General features: G+C 48.3%; 6 protein-coding genes across 6 annotated transcripts; 4 read left to right on the plus strand and 2 right to left on the minus strand.

Moving 5' to 3' along the window:
- The first annotated feature begins 5,433 nt into the window (after window positions 1-5,433).
- EURHEDRAFT_410028 (uncharacterized protein) lies at window positions 5,434-7,589 on the plus strand. Its single transcript, XM_040781268.1, has 3 exons — window positions 5,434-6,040; window positions 6,093-6,195; window positions 6,254-7,589. The coding sequence occupies exons 1-3, from the start codon at window positions 5,462-5,464 to the stop codon at window positions 7,282-7,284; spliced, it is 1,713 nt and encodes a 570-aa protein (XP_040641474.1). The 5' UTR covers window positions 5,434-5,461; the 3' UTR covers window positions 7,285-7,589.
- EURHEDRAFT_400776 (OB-fold domain-containing protein) lies at window positions 7,556-8,451 on the minus strand (the record flags this gene model as incomplete). The annotated part of the gene is made up of 2 exons (XM_040780036.1): window positions 7,556-8,268; window positions 8,403-8,451. 2 exons carry the CDS (start codon window positions 8,449-8,451, stop codon window positions 7,556-7,558), a joined length of 762 nt encoding a protein of 253 aa, XP_040641475.1.
- A 314-nt stretch (window positions 8,452-8,765) lies between these two features.
- On the minus strand, window positions 8,766-9,443 carry EURHEDRAFT_450469 (putative DRAP deaminase; the record flags this gene model as incomplete). The annotated part of the gene is made up of 1 exon (XM_040783881.1): window positions 8,766-9,443. The coding sequence occupies one exon, from the start codon at window positions 9,441-9,443 to the stop codon at window positions 8,766-8,768; it is 678 nt and encodes a 225-aa protein (XP_040641476.1).
- Window positions 9,444-9,898: 455 nt separating this feature from the next.
- On the plus strand, window positions 9,899-10,866 carry EURHEDRAFT_450012 (DnaJ domain protein; the record flags this gene model as incomplete). The annotated part of the gene is made up of 2 exons (XM_040783860.1): window positions 9,899-10,040; window positions 10,103-10,866. The coding sequence occupies 2 exons, from the start codon at window positions 9,899-9,901 to the stop codon at window positions 10,864-10,866; spliced, it is 906 nt and encodes a 301-aa protein (XP_040641477.1).
- A 427-nt stretch (window positions 10,867-11,293) lies between these two features.
- Window positions 11,294-14,148, plus strand: EURHEDRAFT_306058 (universal stress protein family domain protein). The gene is made up of 4 exons (XM_040778290.1): window positions 11,294-12,902; window positions 12,968-13,773; window positions 13,826-13,887; window positions 13,943-14,148. The coding sequence occupies exons 1-4, from the start codon at window positions 11,720-11,722 to the stop codon at window positions 14,106-14,108; spliced, it is 2,217 nt and encodes a 738-aa protein (XP_040641478.1). The 5' UTR covers window positions 11,294-11,719; the 3' UTR covers window positions 14,109-14,148.
- A 621-nt stretch (window positions 14,149-14,769) lies between these two features.
- EURHEDRAFT_410033 (H(+)-transporting V1 sector ATPase subunit B) lies at window positions 14,770-16,855 on the plus strand. Its single transcript, XM_040781269.1, has 8 exons — window positions 14,770-14,979; window positions 15,063-15,167; window positions 15,237-15,272; window positions 15,342-15,503; window positions 15,583-15,899; window positions 15,951-16,225; window positions 16,274-16,492; window positions 16,548-16,855. Exons 1-8 carry the CDS (start codon window positions 14,878-14,880, stop codon window positions 16,835-16,837), a joined length of 1,506 nt encoding a protein of 501 aa, XP_040641479.1. The 5' UTR covers window positions 14,770-14,877; the 3' UTR covers window positions 16,838-16,855.
- The last annotated feature ends 1,286 nt before the right edge of the window (window positions 16,856-18,141 follow it).

The following is an 18,141-nucleotide window of genomic DNA, read 5'->3' on the forward strand; positions in this document are numbered from 1 at the left end:
ACCTCTGCGGGAGAGCATTTCACACCCCTACGCCCCAGTCCCCAACATTAGCAATGCCAATAAAAAAGAATTCCAGCAATGGCCTTCATAATAAAAGAAACCCGAGTCCGGAAATGATAGATAATCCTCTCCATCAGCAAAGGTGAGATGGAAAACCCTGGAAGCAACAAGCGTTGAATATTTTATCTCTCATCCATTTCTTCTGGTACAATTTGCAGGCCATATTTTAATACTTTGGCTCTTTTATATGACGTGCGCGAACTTGGTAATCTGTATTTGTTGCAGAGAGCAAGGGTCAGAGTGCAACTCCAACATTTCTGGGAATTTTCAAGAGCCCGCTTTGAAACGGCCAAGGTTTGAGGAATTGTTATCAACTGATACTGACCATTTGTGATGCGGTGACGGCCCTTTTTCATAAATTTCTCACTTTGTTTGCTACCCAACCTCATGAACATGTGGGTGAAAGAAACAATCCATGCTATGGAAAGCCCCGGACGTTGATTATTCCTGAATTTCCGCTGCCGCTCTCCTATATTTTCTAATACGGTAGTGACTACACTCAATCATCCCACTATTGGCGCAAGTTGTAACAGTCAACTGCCAATATGAGAAATATGGGCAATATGAGCAAACAGCAAGCCCTATCCCCTCCAAACGTGATTGGGATCATATTCAAAGTGTTCCTTAATAATGCCATCCTCTTTTAACTCCCATCCACCATGAGGGCGTCAAAGCTAGGCTCAAATACATCCTTCTCCGTTACAAACCCTATAAAACACTCAAAGGCGTGCCGGGTTGGAATGGGTGCTCTCCCTCTCCGTAGAGGAAGTCATGGACCTCCTTTCAATCCAGATTCCACGTCCAACTCGACCAGTGGCCAATAATAGTTTAATCGTAACCGTTGGCCGCAAGATCGCATCTCGGTCCGGTCATAGAGCATTCTCACGCATCTTTTTGTGCATCTCTTCGAGCAAGCCATACCAATGTCCACCGTTGTCGAGGCATCTCAAAAAGCTCAACTGGACGGAGCGGATGCTGAGCGTAAACATGCTCTCTGTGCGCAACATCAGGGCGGCCCACATCTGTGCCTTTCCGTTATTTCAGGTCATCAAGATTATTCTCGCATTCGCGTTAAAACAACTTGGAACACCCATCATTTCCATCATTTCCATGTCGCTCAAAAACCTCCTGCCACATAACGCGGGGAGACTGTTGGAAGTTAGCTGGCTGGAAGTGGTATGAAGTTGGTGTAGGGGCAAGCTGAGTAAATATGCAGAATGCACTAGTATGAAAATCGAAATTTAGAGCGCCATAGGGGGTTAAACTGCGCCAGACTCGCTCGGTCTTAATATTGCAGCACTTACTGTAAGGCGAGGGTCCTCCTCACCAGTCCCAATAGTCCGGAGCATGGTCGTGGGGGGACTTCAAGATTCTAATAGAATCGGTGCGAATTTGATTGCAAGGGCAACCATTTCGGGCACTCATCCTGAAAATTAGGGTGAGAGGCTGAGCACTCTGCTATGTCGCGGGCTGAAAAGGTGATGGCATGGGTTGGCGAGGAACGAGCCGCGCGGACCCGTCATGAGTCTGGGACAGGAACCAGGAACTCTGCGGCCAATGAAAGACGGATGTAATGATAAGGTCGGTCGGTTTTGCGAATTACTGCACGTGATGCCAATACCGGCGATGGTTAGTAGGCCGCTCAAAACGGCATCAAGTGCTACCGTTTGGGGCTGCTGGCTAACCATCTCATCGTTAATGTGAGTTTATTTTAAACTGAGCCAGACCTACGAGCTTCGTAAAGCAAATAAATAAGTAGCATTGATCATTTTCCACTCGGAAAGCACTTTTCCTAATTGTATATTTTGAGTTTCTGTTTCTGTATTACGGAAGACCTTGAGTTGCCTCCATCCACTAATCTTGACCATTTGTCTTCGGAATGCACCTTAACCTAGGTGGCAACGCTGTCGATTACGCAGCTGCTCACTCAAGGCCCTTGAAAGCTTAATATGTTCCCAGTATCGACCCTTCTCGAAAGTCGCTTATGTATAAAACCTAAGAACACAGCTGTGTTGATCAAGTCTCTCAGCATTGGTTTTCTTTCCCTTGCGCCGATTCTTTCCCTAGGTGCATATGCCCAGCTAAACTCAACCAAGGTCTGTTTGTGACATCCTGCTTTGAGTACAAATTGGGTCTTGTTGCTCTTCAGGGAATGTGATAATCATTGCCGTATTAAGACCGAGTGGTTTAGAGTTGTATACCCCGAAGCGCTTTGAAGTGGGGTCGACCGTATGCATGGCTTTGGGTTCGTCATGTACAATTACGCATCATGCGTCATGCGTTGGCATAGCAATTGAAGTCTTGTGAGAGGCCCTTTCTTGTGAACGTACTCGTTTCGCAACTGTGGCCATTTGAAGAGTACTACTGTCCATCGATGAATATCAGTACAACCCGAGAATATCTCGTAGGGGTTTTCAGTTGTATGTTCGACTTTTGTCGTCAGCTAGCCGATCTGGCCAAAGTGAGCAGAAGTGCGGTCATTTTGGCGGCGCAAGGTGTGAGCTGCCACGACCTTTAAGTTTGTCGACTCACCCATGGAAATGGGGTTTCCTGTATCTAGGCCATTGGGTGTATTATTCGTCTTTGCTGAAACAGAACTCGTTAATACAGCTTGAAGCGGGCTCGGGAAATGGAGCACGGTGCTTAGTTCGAATTATATCCCGGTGCTTTGTTGAAATACTTGCCTTGCAGAGAACACGGCAGCTATCCTATTGGCAGAGCTTTGTGACATGCTCGATTACAGCGATGACTCCATCCGTACCGCGCATTCACGCAAATCGCCGCCTGTCCTTTTCGCTGGCAAGCGCGTTCAACAGCTTTGCTAGAGTGGTCTTCTTCGAGGATGGAGCTCCTCTAATATAGACAGCTCTAAGTAAATTTTTCGATCATCACTTGTCATTCTGCCACAGTTCCGTGGCGCGAAGTGTAGGTGATACTGGTATACCCAATAAGCCCTGCCACCTCCCAAGATCAAACACCATAAGACCGGAGAATAGAAATCAATACGGCATTCAATATTACCGCTCAATGCTGGTTGATTAATTCGGTACCAAAGCGTCACCCAGTGAGGTGCCTGTGGTATCATGTGGAAGTGTACATCGGATATAGTCGTCCTGCGTTGCTAAGATGTCACCATCGTTAACGGTGTTGAACTCAGAACCACGAGCAAACTCTCTCTGGGCCATTGAGTCTGGCATCTCCTGAGGAGATACTCCTAGGCCAAAGGAGAACCTTGGCAGTACTAGCGCGTCAGAGCACCTAATACTGGTTTATCATATAGATGGTGATAAACCTACCCGCGATTATTTGGACGAATTGCCTCGATCTTGCTGCCCATTATAAGCGCGTTTTGAAAAGTAGGGTCTATATATGGTCTGGCAATGAAGCGGTGATAGCCCTATCGATAAGGCTCTTGGAGCTGGCCGCATTTGTGAGCTTTAAATTCCTCCATGTCGTGAGGTCAAAAGACGGACAAGAATATTCTCATCTTCATCACCTGATCTCAAAATCGGCCCAGAGGGCACTTCTACCCAGTGGTTCGTGTCATGCAGGTGTGGGCACTTTGCTGTTAGTAACCCGGGCGATTCCTTGAAAAAGACAGTCAAGTGACTATTTTACATGTGTTTTGATATCATGCTCCTATACCTATCCGTGTATGCTTTTCTTCCCTGGTAAGCTAGGTAAACTTACCTTGGAGGGTCACTTGCTGTGGTTTCGAGGAAGTGGTATTTTTTTTTTTTTTTTTTCCCGACAGAGAACCGTTCCAATAGCAGTTTGTCTATGCGAAAATAATTTAGATCCCATGTAGCGTGATCGGTTCTATCATGACAAGTCATCCAGGCGTCTATATCTTTTGGACTGTGTCTATTTCTCTGTTTCATAGTGGTCAGAATATATAATGGACGGTGGACGGATGCGTGGAGAAAAGAATTAAGGGAAGTAAAGGTGCCAGTAGAAAGTTATATGTTCTGTTATTAATCAGTGAATGAATGTAAATTAGCTTTGTAGTTGCTCAAGAAATATCGCTTATATTGCGCCCCTCATACTTTTCCCAAAATCTTTCTTACCTACTATCAGCGATATACCTATAAAAACAAAACCATAAGCCTCGCAACGGCTCTTCAGCCATCAGGATCAATAAGGTCAAACTCTTCAGGATCTATGGAAGCAAATCCTCGCCAGCGCTCCCATGTCTAGGAATAATTCCAAATAAGTCCGGGGAACTACTGCTTTGCTGATGTGCATGTGTGTCCCATCGAGACGGATTACAAAGTCCCCGTACTGCCCAAGGTAGGGTTTCCGGAGTATGAAGGCAATATCGGGTATAACAACTGTGGAACCTCGCATTTGGTAAAGGCTTCAATGTCCTTCCTCTTTCTTGACTACCTGAAATGATGGTCACCGGCGCGACGTTCACCTTGAAAGAATGACACGTACTGATAGTATAGCTAATGAGCTACCATATGCCTTCTTTCCCTTATCATAGCTAGAGATAATCCTCACACCGTGCATCTTCCTTAGATTCTGCGATTCGTTGCTCATTCGATATATATCCGTTTTGGTCGGATAATCTCACAACCCTATAAATGTGCGTATAAGTCTCAATTCTTACATCTCATTGCCTGCAGTAGTTCTCTCTTGAAGCAAGTGTGTGAGTAAGCTGAGTAGAAGCTTGCCCTGGGAATAGACACGACCGACGTCACTTGCTGCCTATTGCTCTTTCATATGGGACGAATGTATTAACTCTCTTAGGGATGCGGAATAGTGCGTATTCGTGTCGCTCGAGCGTTTCCTGTCGTACATGTTGTATAAGCTGCCATCTACAACTTGTTTGCGGCTTGGATGCGAGAAGGCGGTGGCAATACATTCGAATTTTTCAATAGATGAACCGAGTAAGTTTATGGGAGGTGAATGCCATAGTCATAAATATATCTAGATCTCCAACATCTGGAACATACTCCTCTCTGAAGAGCTTCTCTGCTGTCACGTTGCCGATGACTTTTATTCTTGCTGTTTCAAGGTGTTTAGACGTCCATTTCCTAGGCTTCTGCAGGGGGCATACAGAGGATGAGGCTTGCATAGTGAACTTCGGTTGATTGGCCTAATTAATAGTCCATTCTGCTAACTCTAATGTACTTGAGTCAGGCTGGCTAGTGAGTCAGTGGTGCCTTGTACTTCGGAGTAAGCAGGGCTATCCTGGTACACTCCGAAGTATACTGTAGAGAGACACTCTGACCAATGATATACCGCAATGGCTGAAGGGAGTTAATTTCCACTAATCTCCAACTGCGTCATAACTTACAATACGATACCAGCCTTGTCCCTCCCGAGGCACATTTTCCGCTCCGGTTTATATCAGAGTAAGCCCACCGTATGGCATCAACCACCGCAATCCAAGATAATGCCTCCCACATCGTCATCCCCCGGTCAATATCTAAATAATCATGATAATAACCAATGGTACCCGCAGCCCCAGCAAACGGGCCGTATTAACGAAGCTGTCAACTCGGCGTTCAACAACGCAGATCAGCCGCCTTACTTATCCCCCGAAGTCCTCACCCAGATAACGGCCAATGTGATCCAGCAGCTTAAGACGACTGGACTCGAGAATATCCCGGCTCAACAGCAGCAACAGCAACAACAGCATCACTCCCCCATGTCGCCCCGTGCTGGACGCGAAGACAACAACTCGAGCTATCAGCCATATCATCCACCGCCTCCAAGCGTATACCAAAACAGCCCCCGCCCGCCTTCAAGATCATCCCACATCTCTCAGCCCATGAGCAGGTCTGGCTCGCGGGCGAGTCAAGTCAGCGAGTATAACACTAGGGTGGAATCTCGTTCGAGTCCTCTATCCAGAGAGAGCACTGATGCTGATGGGGAAATGACGACGCTTGAGAAAATCTGGGGGAAACTTTTTGTGGATGGAAAGCCAACAAAGAGGCTCTCGCAGTTTTTGCGGGGGATTGCAATGCATTTGGTAAATGGTTTAATAAAATATTGGGGAGCAGGCTAATGCTGACTCTGGGTAGATTGAGGATTATCCGCCAGGGAATACCATTGTTGTTACTCCCGAGAAGATGCAGAAGTTCTACGAGGATACAGCAGTTGCCTCCGATCCTTATCCATGGCAAGGTCAGTTCACAATCGTCCTACTTGTTTAGGCCATGTCTAACTGGTGCTTTCAATGCAGATATTTTCCACGACCGCACATCCTCTATTTCTAGACTACTCCGGGAAGTAGAAGCAGAACACCACCTTATACAGATTAAGTTAAATGAAAGACCGGACGTTCCAGGCTTGACGCCCCGAGGCTTCGAGCGATGGGCTTCATTGATGATTCAAGCTCATCCAGACAGGGAATTCGATCGATTGCAGAAAGCCGTGTTGAACATGCCCATCAGCAACCCGGATGATAAGAAAGAGAGATTTCCCAAGGAGATTCCCCGACGGCTGTTTCCCGAAACACCGGATATTGAGTTGAGAAGACAACTCGATCAATACATTACGGAGCACTGTGTCGTGAAACTACCTCCTATAACGGACGAGGAGATCACCGCTGCGCATCGTCCTCACAAGGCCTATGTCAGTCTAGCAGTAGAAGACGAAGAGGAGGAAGAGGAGGAAGATAAGGAAACAGTGTCAGGCCCTATTGAACGTGAACGAAAACCGTATAGCGCGCAACCGGGCGGTGGTAAAAAGTTTGATGACGGTCCCTTTAGGCCAGGGCATGGTTATAGCAAGTCCTTTTCGTCAAGCACCGCTAGACCGAGAGAAAGCTCGATACCTCCAGTTCCTGGGCATCGGACACCTGAACTTCAACACCAGGACCCAGTCTACACACGCTCCGGAAGTGCTACACCCCACCATCCTCTCATCAGACCTGGACGGTCTAGAAGCTCTTCGCGGAGCGTAGCCGGTCATGATTATAGACATTCTGAGGGAGATATCCTCACTCACCATGGCCATCCACGCTACGCTGGGGACCATTATTTGAGCCCGACGACGGTTTCAGGCGATACGTTTGATGATAGTCGGCGATACCGGGAGCTTGAGCGCGAAAACGAGGATAAGCGACTGTACGACGCCATTAGAGAACGTGAAAAATCCAAATATCATGACAACTTTCCTCCGCGAGGGCACTGGGTAGGCCAGGAAGATTACTACCGTGCTCTGTCTGGTCCTGGTGGAAGTGGAGGTTATGACGCCTATGGTTACCGATGAATATGATTTTACTTGATTCTGGAGAAGGGAATTAGAAGTTATGATTGTTCGCTTTTGTTTGACGCCTTTCATGAAGCCAAATTTATGTCCCATGATGCATGATTTATATCCGAGCGTTTGTGTTTCCCAGTGTTTGCGGATGGTTTGGGGGTTGTGCAGTTATTAGCGTGCAGATTTCTAGCTTTACGATCTGTATCATGCCCTCATGGTTGATGTCAACGCATGCTGAAAATTTATATCAATTCTTATAGCACACATCAGGACCATGACCCTATTCTTCCCTCGTCCGTTTCTTTTTCTCCAACTCCCACATAACCCTCTTCCCAGCAACCTGACAAGAGGCCGCCTCTTTTTCCCTTAGCCTCTCTTCCCGCTCCCACAACTTCTGGATTCGTCTCTGATCTCTCTCCTCCCGCTCGACACGCTTCCTATGCCTCCTCCGGATGCGATCCTGCTCTTCTCCAAGCCGCTCTTGCTCCTCCTCGGCCTCCGTCCCCAACTGCACAATCTCTTCCTCAGTCAACACCCACGGCATCCACAGAACCTCGACAAGGAACCGAATGCGCTGGTCCAGAAACTGCATTTCAGCATTCGTATCGGGAACCGGAAAAAAGCGCTCAAGATTTAGTTGCATGGTGGAGCGGAAGGTAGACAGCGTGCCTTTAATCTTTACCAGCGTTCCAGGGACGAGAGATGAGATGTCCAAATACGTCTTGTCGGTTGCGGTGACATGCGTTTCTATGGGCGGTTGCGTCTGTGCTTTAGATCCTTGGTGTTGTTGTTGTTGCTGCTGGCCTTCTTCAGTACCAGTCCCTTCTTGGGGGATGGATTGCTCAGATTTCAGAACGGCGATTTCGATGGTTGCACCGCTACTGTCGTCGAGGGTAAGTATGGTGCGTTTGTAGACGTCTGTTCTGGCGACGATGAGTCCCACGAGGCAGACGAAGCGGATTGGGTGGTTTAGATAGAAGTAGATGTTTTGACCTGGGGTTGTTAGTTTATTGCAGAATATATATAGAATCTACGACACCGTAACGGCCAGAGGACAACATCAAAACAGGATAGTCATACACAGTCTAACTAAAAACAAAGCATATGATGCGGTAGTGAATACATACCTTCAAAACCCGGCCGTCTCTTCAGCAGATGCACATCTACAGCGGCCATTTTTACCCAGGCGAAATGGGTTGGCGACGCCTTGAAGCAGAATGCCGGGTAAAAGGCCAGGCTATCATTGTCGACCGTCTCCATGGGCTCATCTTTTGTCTGTTATTTTTTTCTGGTCGTTGGAGAGTTATGGAGGTAGGAAGGAGGTTTTCTGGCCGTTGCGTGGAGATCACGTGCAGTTTTTGCTTGTCCGCTATTTTGGGATTCTTCAGCTTTCAAGGTACCGTTGAACTACAATACAATCGACTTTTGATATTGATGTGTTGTTCAATGGCTTCATTCTGCTATCAATAGGCCATACGCCATGATACGAACTAAATCAATCCCTCCATCATCCTCTTCTTCGGATTCCGCGGCTGCTGCTCCTGTCTCTGCCGCTCCTCAGGACTAATATCATCAACATTAGTCCCATAATCCGCCAATGCAGCCTTAACCTCCTCCTCACTATTTTCATGCCCAGCCGTAGCAACCGACAAAATCTCCTTCTCCAACCCGCGCACAACCTCCCACTCAATCCCCGCCGCATCCAACATCTTACACCCCTCCGAGCCCTCCACAAACGTCCCAGGCTCCTTAACACCGAAATAAACCTTCTGAATACCCCCACGGCCATCAGAACGAGTGTTGATAATTCGCTGCACGCACGGCGCATTCCCCGACAGTCGCTTTCCGCAGGGCTCCATGGTCACGTACATGACTAGTTTGCGGTCGGGGTCGCTGGAGGGGAGGACTTCTGCGACGCGGTCTTCGGGGACAGAGTGCACGGCGGCATAGTTGGAGAAGCAGCATTGTTCGGCGTGGGTGTTGCCGGTTAGCTCCATTGTGTAGCCGGTGGAGAGGATTTGGTCGTCCTGTGTGGCGTCATCGCTGGAGGATGCTTTGCGGGAGAGGAGGATTGCGCCGACACGGAAGTTGGTTGGTCGTGGAGGGGACTTTTCGGCGAGTTTGAGGCATTCGGATATGTAGCGGACGTGAGGGGAGGAAGTCGTCATGATGTAGATGGTAATACCGGTAGTATGTGCTTGCCGTAGTGTATACGATGCGTATAGTACAAGTATGCAGTAGGGTTGGGTTGGGACAACGTAGATGGCTTGCTCGATTTCCCAAATGGCAGAGCAGATTCGAAAGAACTCTATGAGGATATAAAATCAATGCAGGTGTTGTGGGAGGTTTCTTTAATACCACTGAAACTGGGCGTGGGATTATCCTACTCCGGAGATCTAATTATCGGCGATGACGGCAGAGTTCCTTTTCCCTCCCACGGCTCGCGTCAGGTCGCGTAAAGCACTACAACCAACGTTTCCTATATACTTCCATTGAATCCCTTTGTGACAGTTATAAACACTTGCATATCTAATTCCTACTTGTCTTTTTTCTCACTAGATTTCAATTGATTTGCTTTTTCCCCTTTTCATTTTTGCGCTTATACCGTCGTTACTACTACGCCATGCCGGATCGCAACTCACCAGAAATCCCACGCGAACCCCCTCTCGAGACAGATCTTTACGACATCCTTGGTGTCAGTCAAGATGCGAAACCAGAGGCGATCAAATCTGCATACAAAAAGTTAGCGCTGAAGCATCATCCTGGTACATCCTCACCCGCTCTTTTTGACACGCAACAATGGAAAACCAAGACTAACAATCCACAGACAAGGCCCCAGCCGATTCCAAGGACGAAGCGAACCACAAATTCCAGCAAATAGCCTTCGCCTATGCCATCCTCTCCGACGAGCGCCGTCGTAAGCGATTCGACCTAACCGGTAGTACGGCCGAAGCAGTCAATGAAGATGAAGACTTTAACTGGATGGACTTTTACCGCGAGCAGTTCTCTGCCTCAGTGGACGTTAACGCGCTAGAGAAGTTGAAGAAGGAGTATCAGGGGTCGGAGGAGGAAAAGCGCGATATGCTTGCGGCGTTTGAGAAAAGCAAGGGTGATATGGACAAGGTCTACGAATCGGTGATGCTGTGCAATGTTCTTGATGATGATGAGCGGTTCCGGGCTATTATTGACAAGGCCATTGCCGACGGCGAGGTAGAGAATTACGAGGACTACTCGGAGGAACCGGAGAGCAAGCGTCAGCAAAGGATAGAAGCAGCGCAGAAGGAGGCTGCAGAAGCGGAGGAGCTGAGTAAGGAGATTGAGGAGAAGAAAGAGGCTAAGGGTAAGAGAGGAGGTGGGAGGAAGAAGAAGGCCAAGGATAATGCTTTGGATGATAACGCGCTGGTGGCTATGATCAAGCAGCGACAAGCGAATCGCGCCGAGTCATTCTTCGATAAGTTAGAGGAGAAATATGCGCCGAAGGGTCAAAAGAAACGAGCTGCGCAGATGGATGAGCCTCCCGAGGAAGCTTTTGCTGCTACTGGTGCGCGCAAGTCGTCCGGCGGTAGTAAGAAGAAGAAGACTAGGGCGTGATGGATCTCGGCTGCTTGAGATCTTCCTTTTCGCGTTTTCTAGCAGTTTTTATTACTTGTGAATCCTATTAAGCCAGGAGTTTAGGGTGACTGGGCCGGTAAGGACAGGAATTATGGTAAATATTGGTCATTTTCACAGGACTGGGTTCGTTCTAGGCATTTGGTACATTTATTTCATTTTCATGTGAAGATAGACAATGCATACAATCATGTTCTATGCAGTACACCACTCCTATCAATCTAAATTTTGTATCTGTTGTGGCCGGCAATATAGACACTTTTCCCTGACTAAGGATGGTCTCCTAGCTGAGCCTGCCTTGTCTTTGCTTTGAGTGACGCTTGCCTTCTCAGCGTCATTTTCATAGTCCGACAGGCGTATATACCAACTTCAACTGAACCACCCATACCGTTATTTTCTCGTCGCAGCAGACGGAGACAAACATTCCATTCTTTTATCTCTCTAGTAAGGATTCTGCTGCTGCTGCCTTGATTGCACGTGGACGCAGCGTTTAGATTGTCAGCGCCGTGGCTGTTCTTGGGTCCCCCTCTTCACTCCCCCTGCTTTCCCTCTCAACCCCAAACTGTTACTTTTATCTCTCTCGCGATCCAAAGACTATTGCCGCTGACTTTATAGATAACCGACAGAGATCTTCATTTTTTGCCTGGGCACGGGGCTGAACTTAACTGCCGATTTTACGCTCATCTTCCCCACATTCCTCCGCAAAACAAAGAGCCCCATACGGAGTACGGGTGCACTACGGAATATAAGAGTACCGCCTGTCCGCAGAGAACGTTCACTAGCTGTGTCATCGCTGTTATCATACTCTCCCACAGGCGGGGGAGAATAACCCACAATGGCATACTCCCGCTCGAGACGTCACGGCACTAGAATGTCGCTGGAGGAAACTCTTGAGCAGGAACGACGGGAGCTCGTGGATACCATGGAAGGCCGTCAGACGCGTCACGTCTCCGAATCATGGGCATCAACATCATCCTCCATCAATGATAATTCGGGAAACACTGCAAGATATAGTATGCTGGAGTTCTCTCCTACCCCTGGGGCTCTACCGCTTCGCCATGGGTCCATTGCTGGTATAGGAGTGGGTGTGACTCCGCCGTCGTCAACTCATCGGCGCTCCTGGAATGAGCCGATCCTGTCGTCGCCGTTGCGCCTGAGCTCTACTGCGACGTCTCCACCCTCTGCATCGTCTCCTACCTCTCCTTATGACCAGGAAAAGGAAAAATCATCTGGCGATTCCGAGGCTGCCCCTCGTAAGTCATCGGACGGCACGGACCGGTCCCACGAGAGGAAAAAATCAGTAGGCAAGATTGAGAAATCCGGGGTGAAGTCACCGACAATTACTACCACCGCGCTTCACCTCGATACTTCTGTGTCGCTCAGTAGCCCCGACCGTGATTCTGCAATTTCCCCCACCTCTACACCCCTAGCACAGGAAAAGTCGCCGGTCGGCAAAAACACTGTTGCTACAATGATGTCAGGATTGGACTCGAAGTTCGGGTTGCCGAGTTTTGCTAGGGGACGAGACTCCGCTCGCCGCAACGGCGCATCGAGGGGGTCTTCGCTGGATTCTCGGCTCCCCTCTCGATTTGCGCGCTCCATCTCCCCCAGAAACCGATGGCTCCGAACCAACCCTTTCAGCCTAGCAACCTCGTCCCTCAAATCCACTAAATCGGCCACCAAATCCATTGACATGCACTTGTCTGATGCGGCACTCTCTAAATTTTCGGGAGGTCTATCGTCAGCACTCCCAGAACCCGGATCCCGTCGGGGTTCGCTCGATGAAGGTTCAACCGCGGATGATGAGCGCTTGGAGAAGGACGTATACGATAGCGAAAACAATCCGATCGGAGAGACAAGCGACGAAGAAGATTTTGACGACAACTCCTCGAGCGATGACGAATCCGTAGGCCGTGGGAGGAAGGTGTCTATCGAGATTATAGCTCCGTCCGGCGATGGCAGCCAAGGTGACGCGAAGGAAGAGCCACAGAGCCTTCTTGCAGCAGCAGAAGAAGAGCGTAAGTTAATTTTCGTTCCATATCTCCCACCTCAAGCTGTCGGTCTCAATACTAATGAGATGTAGGTAAGCTGGTGGAGGACAATATCAACTCTACACCCCACGAGGAGCAGAAACCCACCTTGATTCACTCCGCAAAGCTGGGCCCGCAGCCACTGCATCCACCGCAATCACCGAAGCCGCAGCAGCCCCAAGTTCACCCGCGTACGAGCTTCGAAGCGACTTCCGCAGTCAACACGCCGTTTGGATCGGAAGACGAAGCGGAACTATCAGATATCAAACGGGCCCAGAAACTCAGCATCCAAATGTCATCCATTAACAACTCTGTGCGCAACAGATCGATCAGGACTATCGTGCGTGGTGATTTTGGTAATGTGCTAGAGGAAACTGAAGGAGGCCGTCGCCGGCGACGGAAGTACATGGTAACCACTGACCTCAGCGAGGAATCCGTATATGCGCTGGAGTGGACAATCGGTACCATTTTGCGGGACGGGGATACCTTGTTTGCCGTCTGTGCTATCAACGAAGAGGCCAGCACTGGCCCGTCTGTTCAGATCGGCGAGGGTGCTAAAGCGATGCAGGATTCTGCAATGGTGGTGGGGTCTCAAACGGAAGAGACAGCACGGAAGTCCCAGAACGATCCGTCAACCTATCTTCCTCGTGCCATTCGGGATCGTCTAGGTTCAGGATCTGATAGCAAGTCGAACTCTGTCGATGCCAAGGGTATATCCAAGGCAGAGTCGGATCGGATGCATGCCGTTGAGACGATTTCTCAGACTTGTGTTCGGCTGTTGAGGAAGACACTGCTTCAAGTGCGGATCGCGGTGGAGGTGATTCATTGCAAGAGTCCTAAGCATATGATAACCGAGGCTGTAAGTTGCTACGCATATTGAGTGTTGGACATATTGTTAACACTGTTTCTAGATCGATGGACTCGCGCCGACTCTCGTGATTGTCGGAGCCAGAGGACGAAGTGCTCTCAAGGGGTCAGTATCACACTCTGGTTTTATGTCTGCCTTGCTAACAGTATACACTGTGTAGTGTTCTTCTGGGATCGTTCTCGAATTACCTTGTTACCAAGTCTTCTGTTCCGGTAATGGTCGCTCGCAGGAAACTGAAGAAGCAAACTAAGAATAAGAAGACGAACATCCGCCTTTCCAACAACTTATCGACGCCCAAGAATCTTGCCATGGCAAAAATTGATTGACAAAACGTCTTCTGCTCTGGGACTCCCGGGGCTGTGCACGAGTTACGACTTTTCTTTCTTCGATTCTATAAACTGTATTATTATCTTTTTATGGGTTTATGGGTGGACGGAGTTATCTTTAATTTTATTTTACAGCACCCTCTTTGGACAATGCCTTCATTTTTCGTTTCAAATGATCTGAGGTGAGCTTTCCACATAAGCATGACTGATGATATCCATTTCCGCTTTTTGTTATAAGAGCCATGCCACATAGAATGCAGCACCTTCATTCGGGAGTTGGCATTATCATTGAGCGTTTCTGCAGCCTTCGTTGTCTGTGGTGTTAGCCGACCTAGAACACCAATGTGTTTCTGCTTCAAAACAGTAGCCATATTCCAAAACGTTCTTAGTAGTTGTATTTCCCGTTTATTTCTCTGCATCAGACTGTATACCCCAAGGATATACACGGCTGCTGCAGAGTATAGCATATACCTGCTTAAGATAGGCTTCGCAATAATCCACACACTTCCTAGCATAATTCTCTAACAAACAATCTGATATTGTCTGCATGCTTTTTCAACTGTCCCATTTCCGGATCTGTATCTTAGCTGGGTATCACGTGCGCCACCGCCTGGGCGGGATGACGCCGTCCCATACGTATCGACGACCTGGCCCGACCTCTGCTTTGACCAGGAGCAGCTCCGGTTCTGTGCCTCGCTTTTTGCTTGCTCTACTATTCCCTTGATATCTCCCTATTGATAAATCCCGCAGTCCTCGAAGAATCGCAATAATGGCGTCCGAATTCGTCGACCCCCGGATGACCTCCATCAAGCCTCGTATCCGCTACAACACCATCGGAGGTATCAACGGACCTCTGGTTGTCCTTGATAACGTACGTTGTTACGAGCTGCGCATTGACCGTCCGATAATCAATCGATTAAATTTGATGATAGTATCTAACGAAAGTGTCGACAGGTCAAATTCCCCCGGTACAATGAAATCGTCTCCTTGACGCTCCCCGATGGCACAGAACGCTCGGGTCAAGTCCTCGAAGCGAGAGGCAACAGAGCGGTTGTACAGGTGCGGATACGGATATCCTGAATGATGACTCGTGCGCGATGTTAACAGAGCTTCTTTGCAATCGTATAGGTGTTCGAAGGTACCTCGGGTGTCGATGTGAAGAAGGTATGGCACTGCTTGGTTCTTGGATTGATGGTTGGGGAGAACGCATGGTAGCTAACTACTGTGGATCAGACCAAAGTCGAGTTTACCGGGCACAGTTTGAAGCTTGGCGTGTCCGAGGACATGTTGGGTCGTGTTTTCGATGGTTCGGGTCGTGCAATTGATAAGGGTCCTAAGGTGTTGGCGGAGGATTATCTGGATATCAACGGTCAACCTATCAACCCTTACTCGCGAGTATGTATACCAATCCCAAATTCGCTATGGAAGGCTTTGGATTTGAAGTGGTTGCTGATAGGCTCTTTTCTCTGGATAGGTCTACCCCGAAGAAATGATCTCTACAGGTATCTCCGCCATCGACACCATGAACTCAATCGCCAGGGGACAGAAGATTCCCATTTTTTCGGCTGCCGGTCTTCCACACAACGAAATTGCTGCACAGATTTGTCGCCAGGCCAGCTTGGTCAACCAACCGACGAAGGGCGTTCACGACGGTCACGAGGAGAACTTCTCGATCGTTTTCGCGGCTATGGGTGTTAACATGGAAACTAGCCGTTTCTTCACCCGCGACTTCGAGGAGAATGGTAGTATGGAGCGTGTTACTCTGTTCCTGAACTTGGCCAATGACCCTACGTACGTCTAGATACCCGATATCGCTGGAGGCCTTGCTAACTTGGTGTACAGAATCGAGCGTATCATTACCCCTCGTCTCGCCTTGACCACAGCCGAATACTACGCTTACCAATTGGAGAAGCACGTCCTGACTATCATGACTGACCTTTCCGCCTACTGTGATGCTCTCCGTGAAGTCTCTGCTGCACGAGAAGAAGTTCCTGGTCGTCGTGGTTACCCCGGTTACATGTATACTGACTTGGCTACCATGTACGAACGTGCTGGACGTGTTGAGGGCCGTAACGGCTCCATCACCCAGATTCCTATCTTAACTATGCCTAACGATGGTACGTTACAAATCCAATGCCATCTTCTACCAAGCTGACCTTTCTCAGATATCACCCACCCTATTCCTGACTTGACTGGTTATATTACCGAGGGTCAGATCTTCATTGACCGTCAACTCTACAATAAGGGCGTCAGCCCTCCCATTAACGTCCTTCCGTCTCTGTCGCGTCTGATGAAATCTGCCATTGGTGAAGGCCGCACTCGGAAGGACCACTCTGATGTGTCCAACCAGCTGTACGCGAAGTATGCTATTGGACGTGATGCCGGTTAGTCTTACTATGTTTCATACCGAAAGAATAGCGTCACTGACAACCGCAACAGCCGCCATGAAGGCAGTCGTTGGTGAGGAGGCTCTGTCCTCCGAGGACAAGCTCTCCCTCGAGTTCCTCGACAAGTTCGAACGTACCTTCATCAGCCAGTCCGCATACGAATCCCGGAGTATCTTCGAATCGCTCGACATTGCCTGGAACCTCCTCCGTGTCTACCCCAAGGAGCTGCTCAACCGTATTCCCAAGCGTGTTCTGGACGAGTTCTACACCCGCCATGGTCGTAAAGTGCCCAACAAGGACACGAGGGACAGCACACAGGCGCCGAATCTGATTGATGCTTAAATAATTTCCCGCGGTTTAGAGATGTCATGTCGATGAGGAGATTTTTGTAGCTATTTATTATCTCTATTTTTTTTAGCCTGATACGTTTCCCTTGTTATGTTACCACTTTTGCATACATACTAAATTTTCAGAGTGCGTACTCTGGCTTCTCATTTTCTTTAGTATGCTGCTTGTCCACAAGCAGACGTAAGCCCTAATTTTTTTTTTTTTTTTTTCATTATGGTCAATCTGATTGTCAAGTATGAAATGAGAGCAAATTGAATGGCTGGGGCAGCTTGCGCCAGCTAAATAACAGGCTGGATTGTCGTTGTGCATTGTAATGGCAGTGGTGGCAGACGTGCTGGCTACTCCTCTTTCTGATGGGTCTGGGGCAGTTTCCCTCCTCTTCCTATTCCCTTCCGTTATCCCGCTCCTTTCTCTTCTCATTTACCACCTTATTGTCTGTTTTTCTGTTCCATTATCCATTTGTCTTTCGCTTTGAATCTGAAATGTGTGTACATCGTCCTTGGTAGGCGTATACCCTAGCAACCTCCGATTACTGACCTGGCCGTACTTTTTTTTAGAAACATTCCAATTAATGCAGAACTTTAGCGAATTTTACGTCTCATCATCCTTCATTTCACGAAACTAACCTTCATATCCCACCAACGTCTACTCAACCTTAAACAGCCCTACCTAACTCTCCGCACACTGAATAGGAGCCCATTCGATTAGTTGCTGAAGTTCTATAAGGTGACATGCAAAGAAATCAATGAGCTGGAGGCAAATAGCGAAAAGTACAACATCGATCGCATGCTCCTCAAATACGAGAGACAAGATAGTGCAGAATCCGAGGTTCACAGAGGCGTTTCTACGCGATTCTTATAGGGACGAAGCTGGGAAGGAGCTGTTGCGGAATGCAGGATCTAAAGCAGATATTGTTACGGATGCAAATATCTACGTGCCTGGGGTTAGGAAGGATAGATGGAAGTTCACGTCCCTTTACAACCAGGATCCGGAGGCGGCTCTCGAGTATTGTGAGTCGAGATGTTTGGCTTATATTTTGGAATGCTGCTGTACTAATCAATGCCCTAGACCAGAAGGGCCTCCGTTTTGTCATCCGTCTACTCGAATACCATGCCAACCTCCATTTACATAGGCGCGACATCACCCCAGAAATGGAGGAGCAACATTTCATCTTCATACGCGTATTGCTTCTGTCCGGCATTTTGTCCGATACCTTTTATACGCTCACTTTCCATACAGTCAAAATAGCATATTCAATATATAACAAAAAAAAAAAAAAAAAAAAAAAAAAAAAAAAA

Source organism: Aspergillus ruber (assembly GCF_000600275.1).
Source record: "Aspergillus ruber CBS 135680 unplaced genomic scaffold scaffold00005, whole genome shotgun sequence".
Taxonomy (NCBI): domain Eukaryota; kingdom Fungi; phylum Ascomycota; class Eurotiomycetes; order Eurotiales; family Aspergillaceae; genus Aspergillus; species Aspergillus ruber.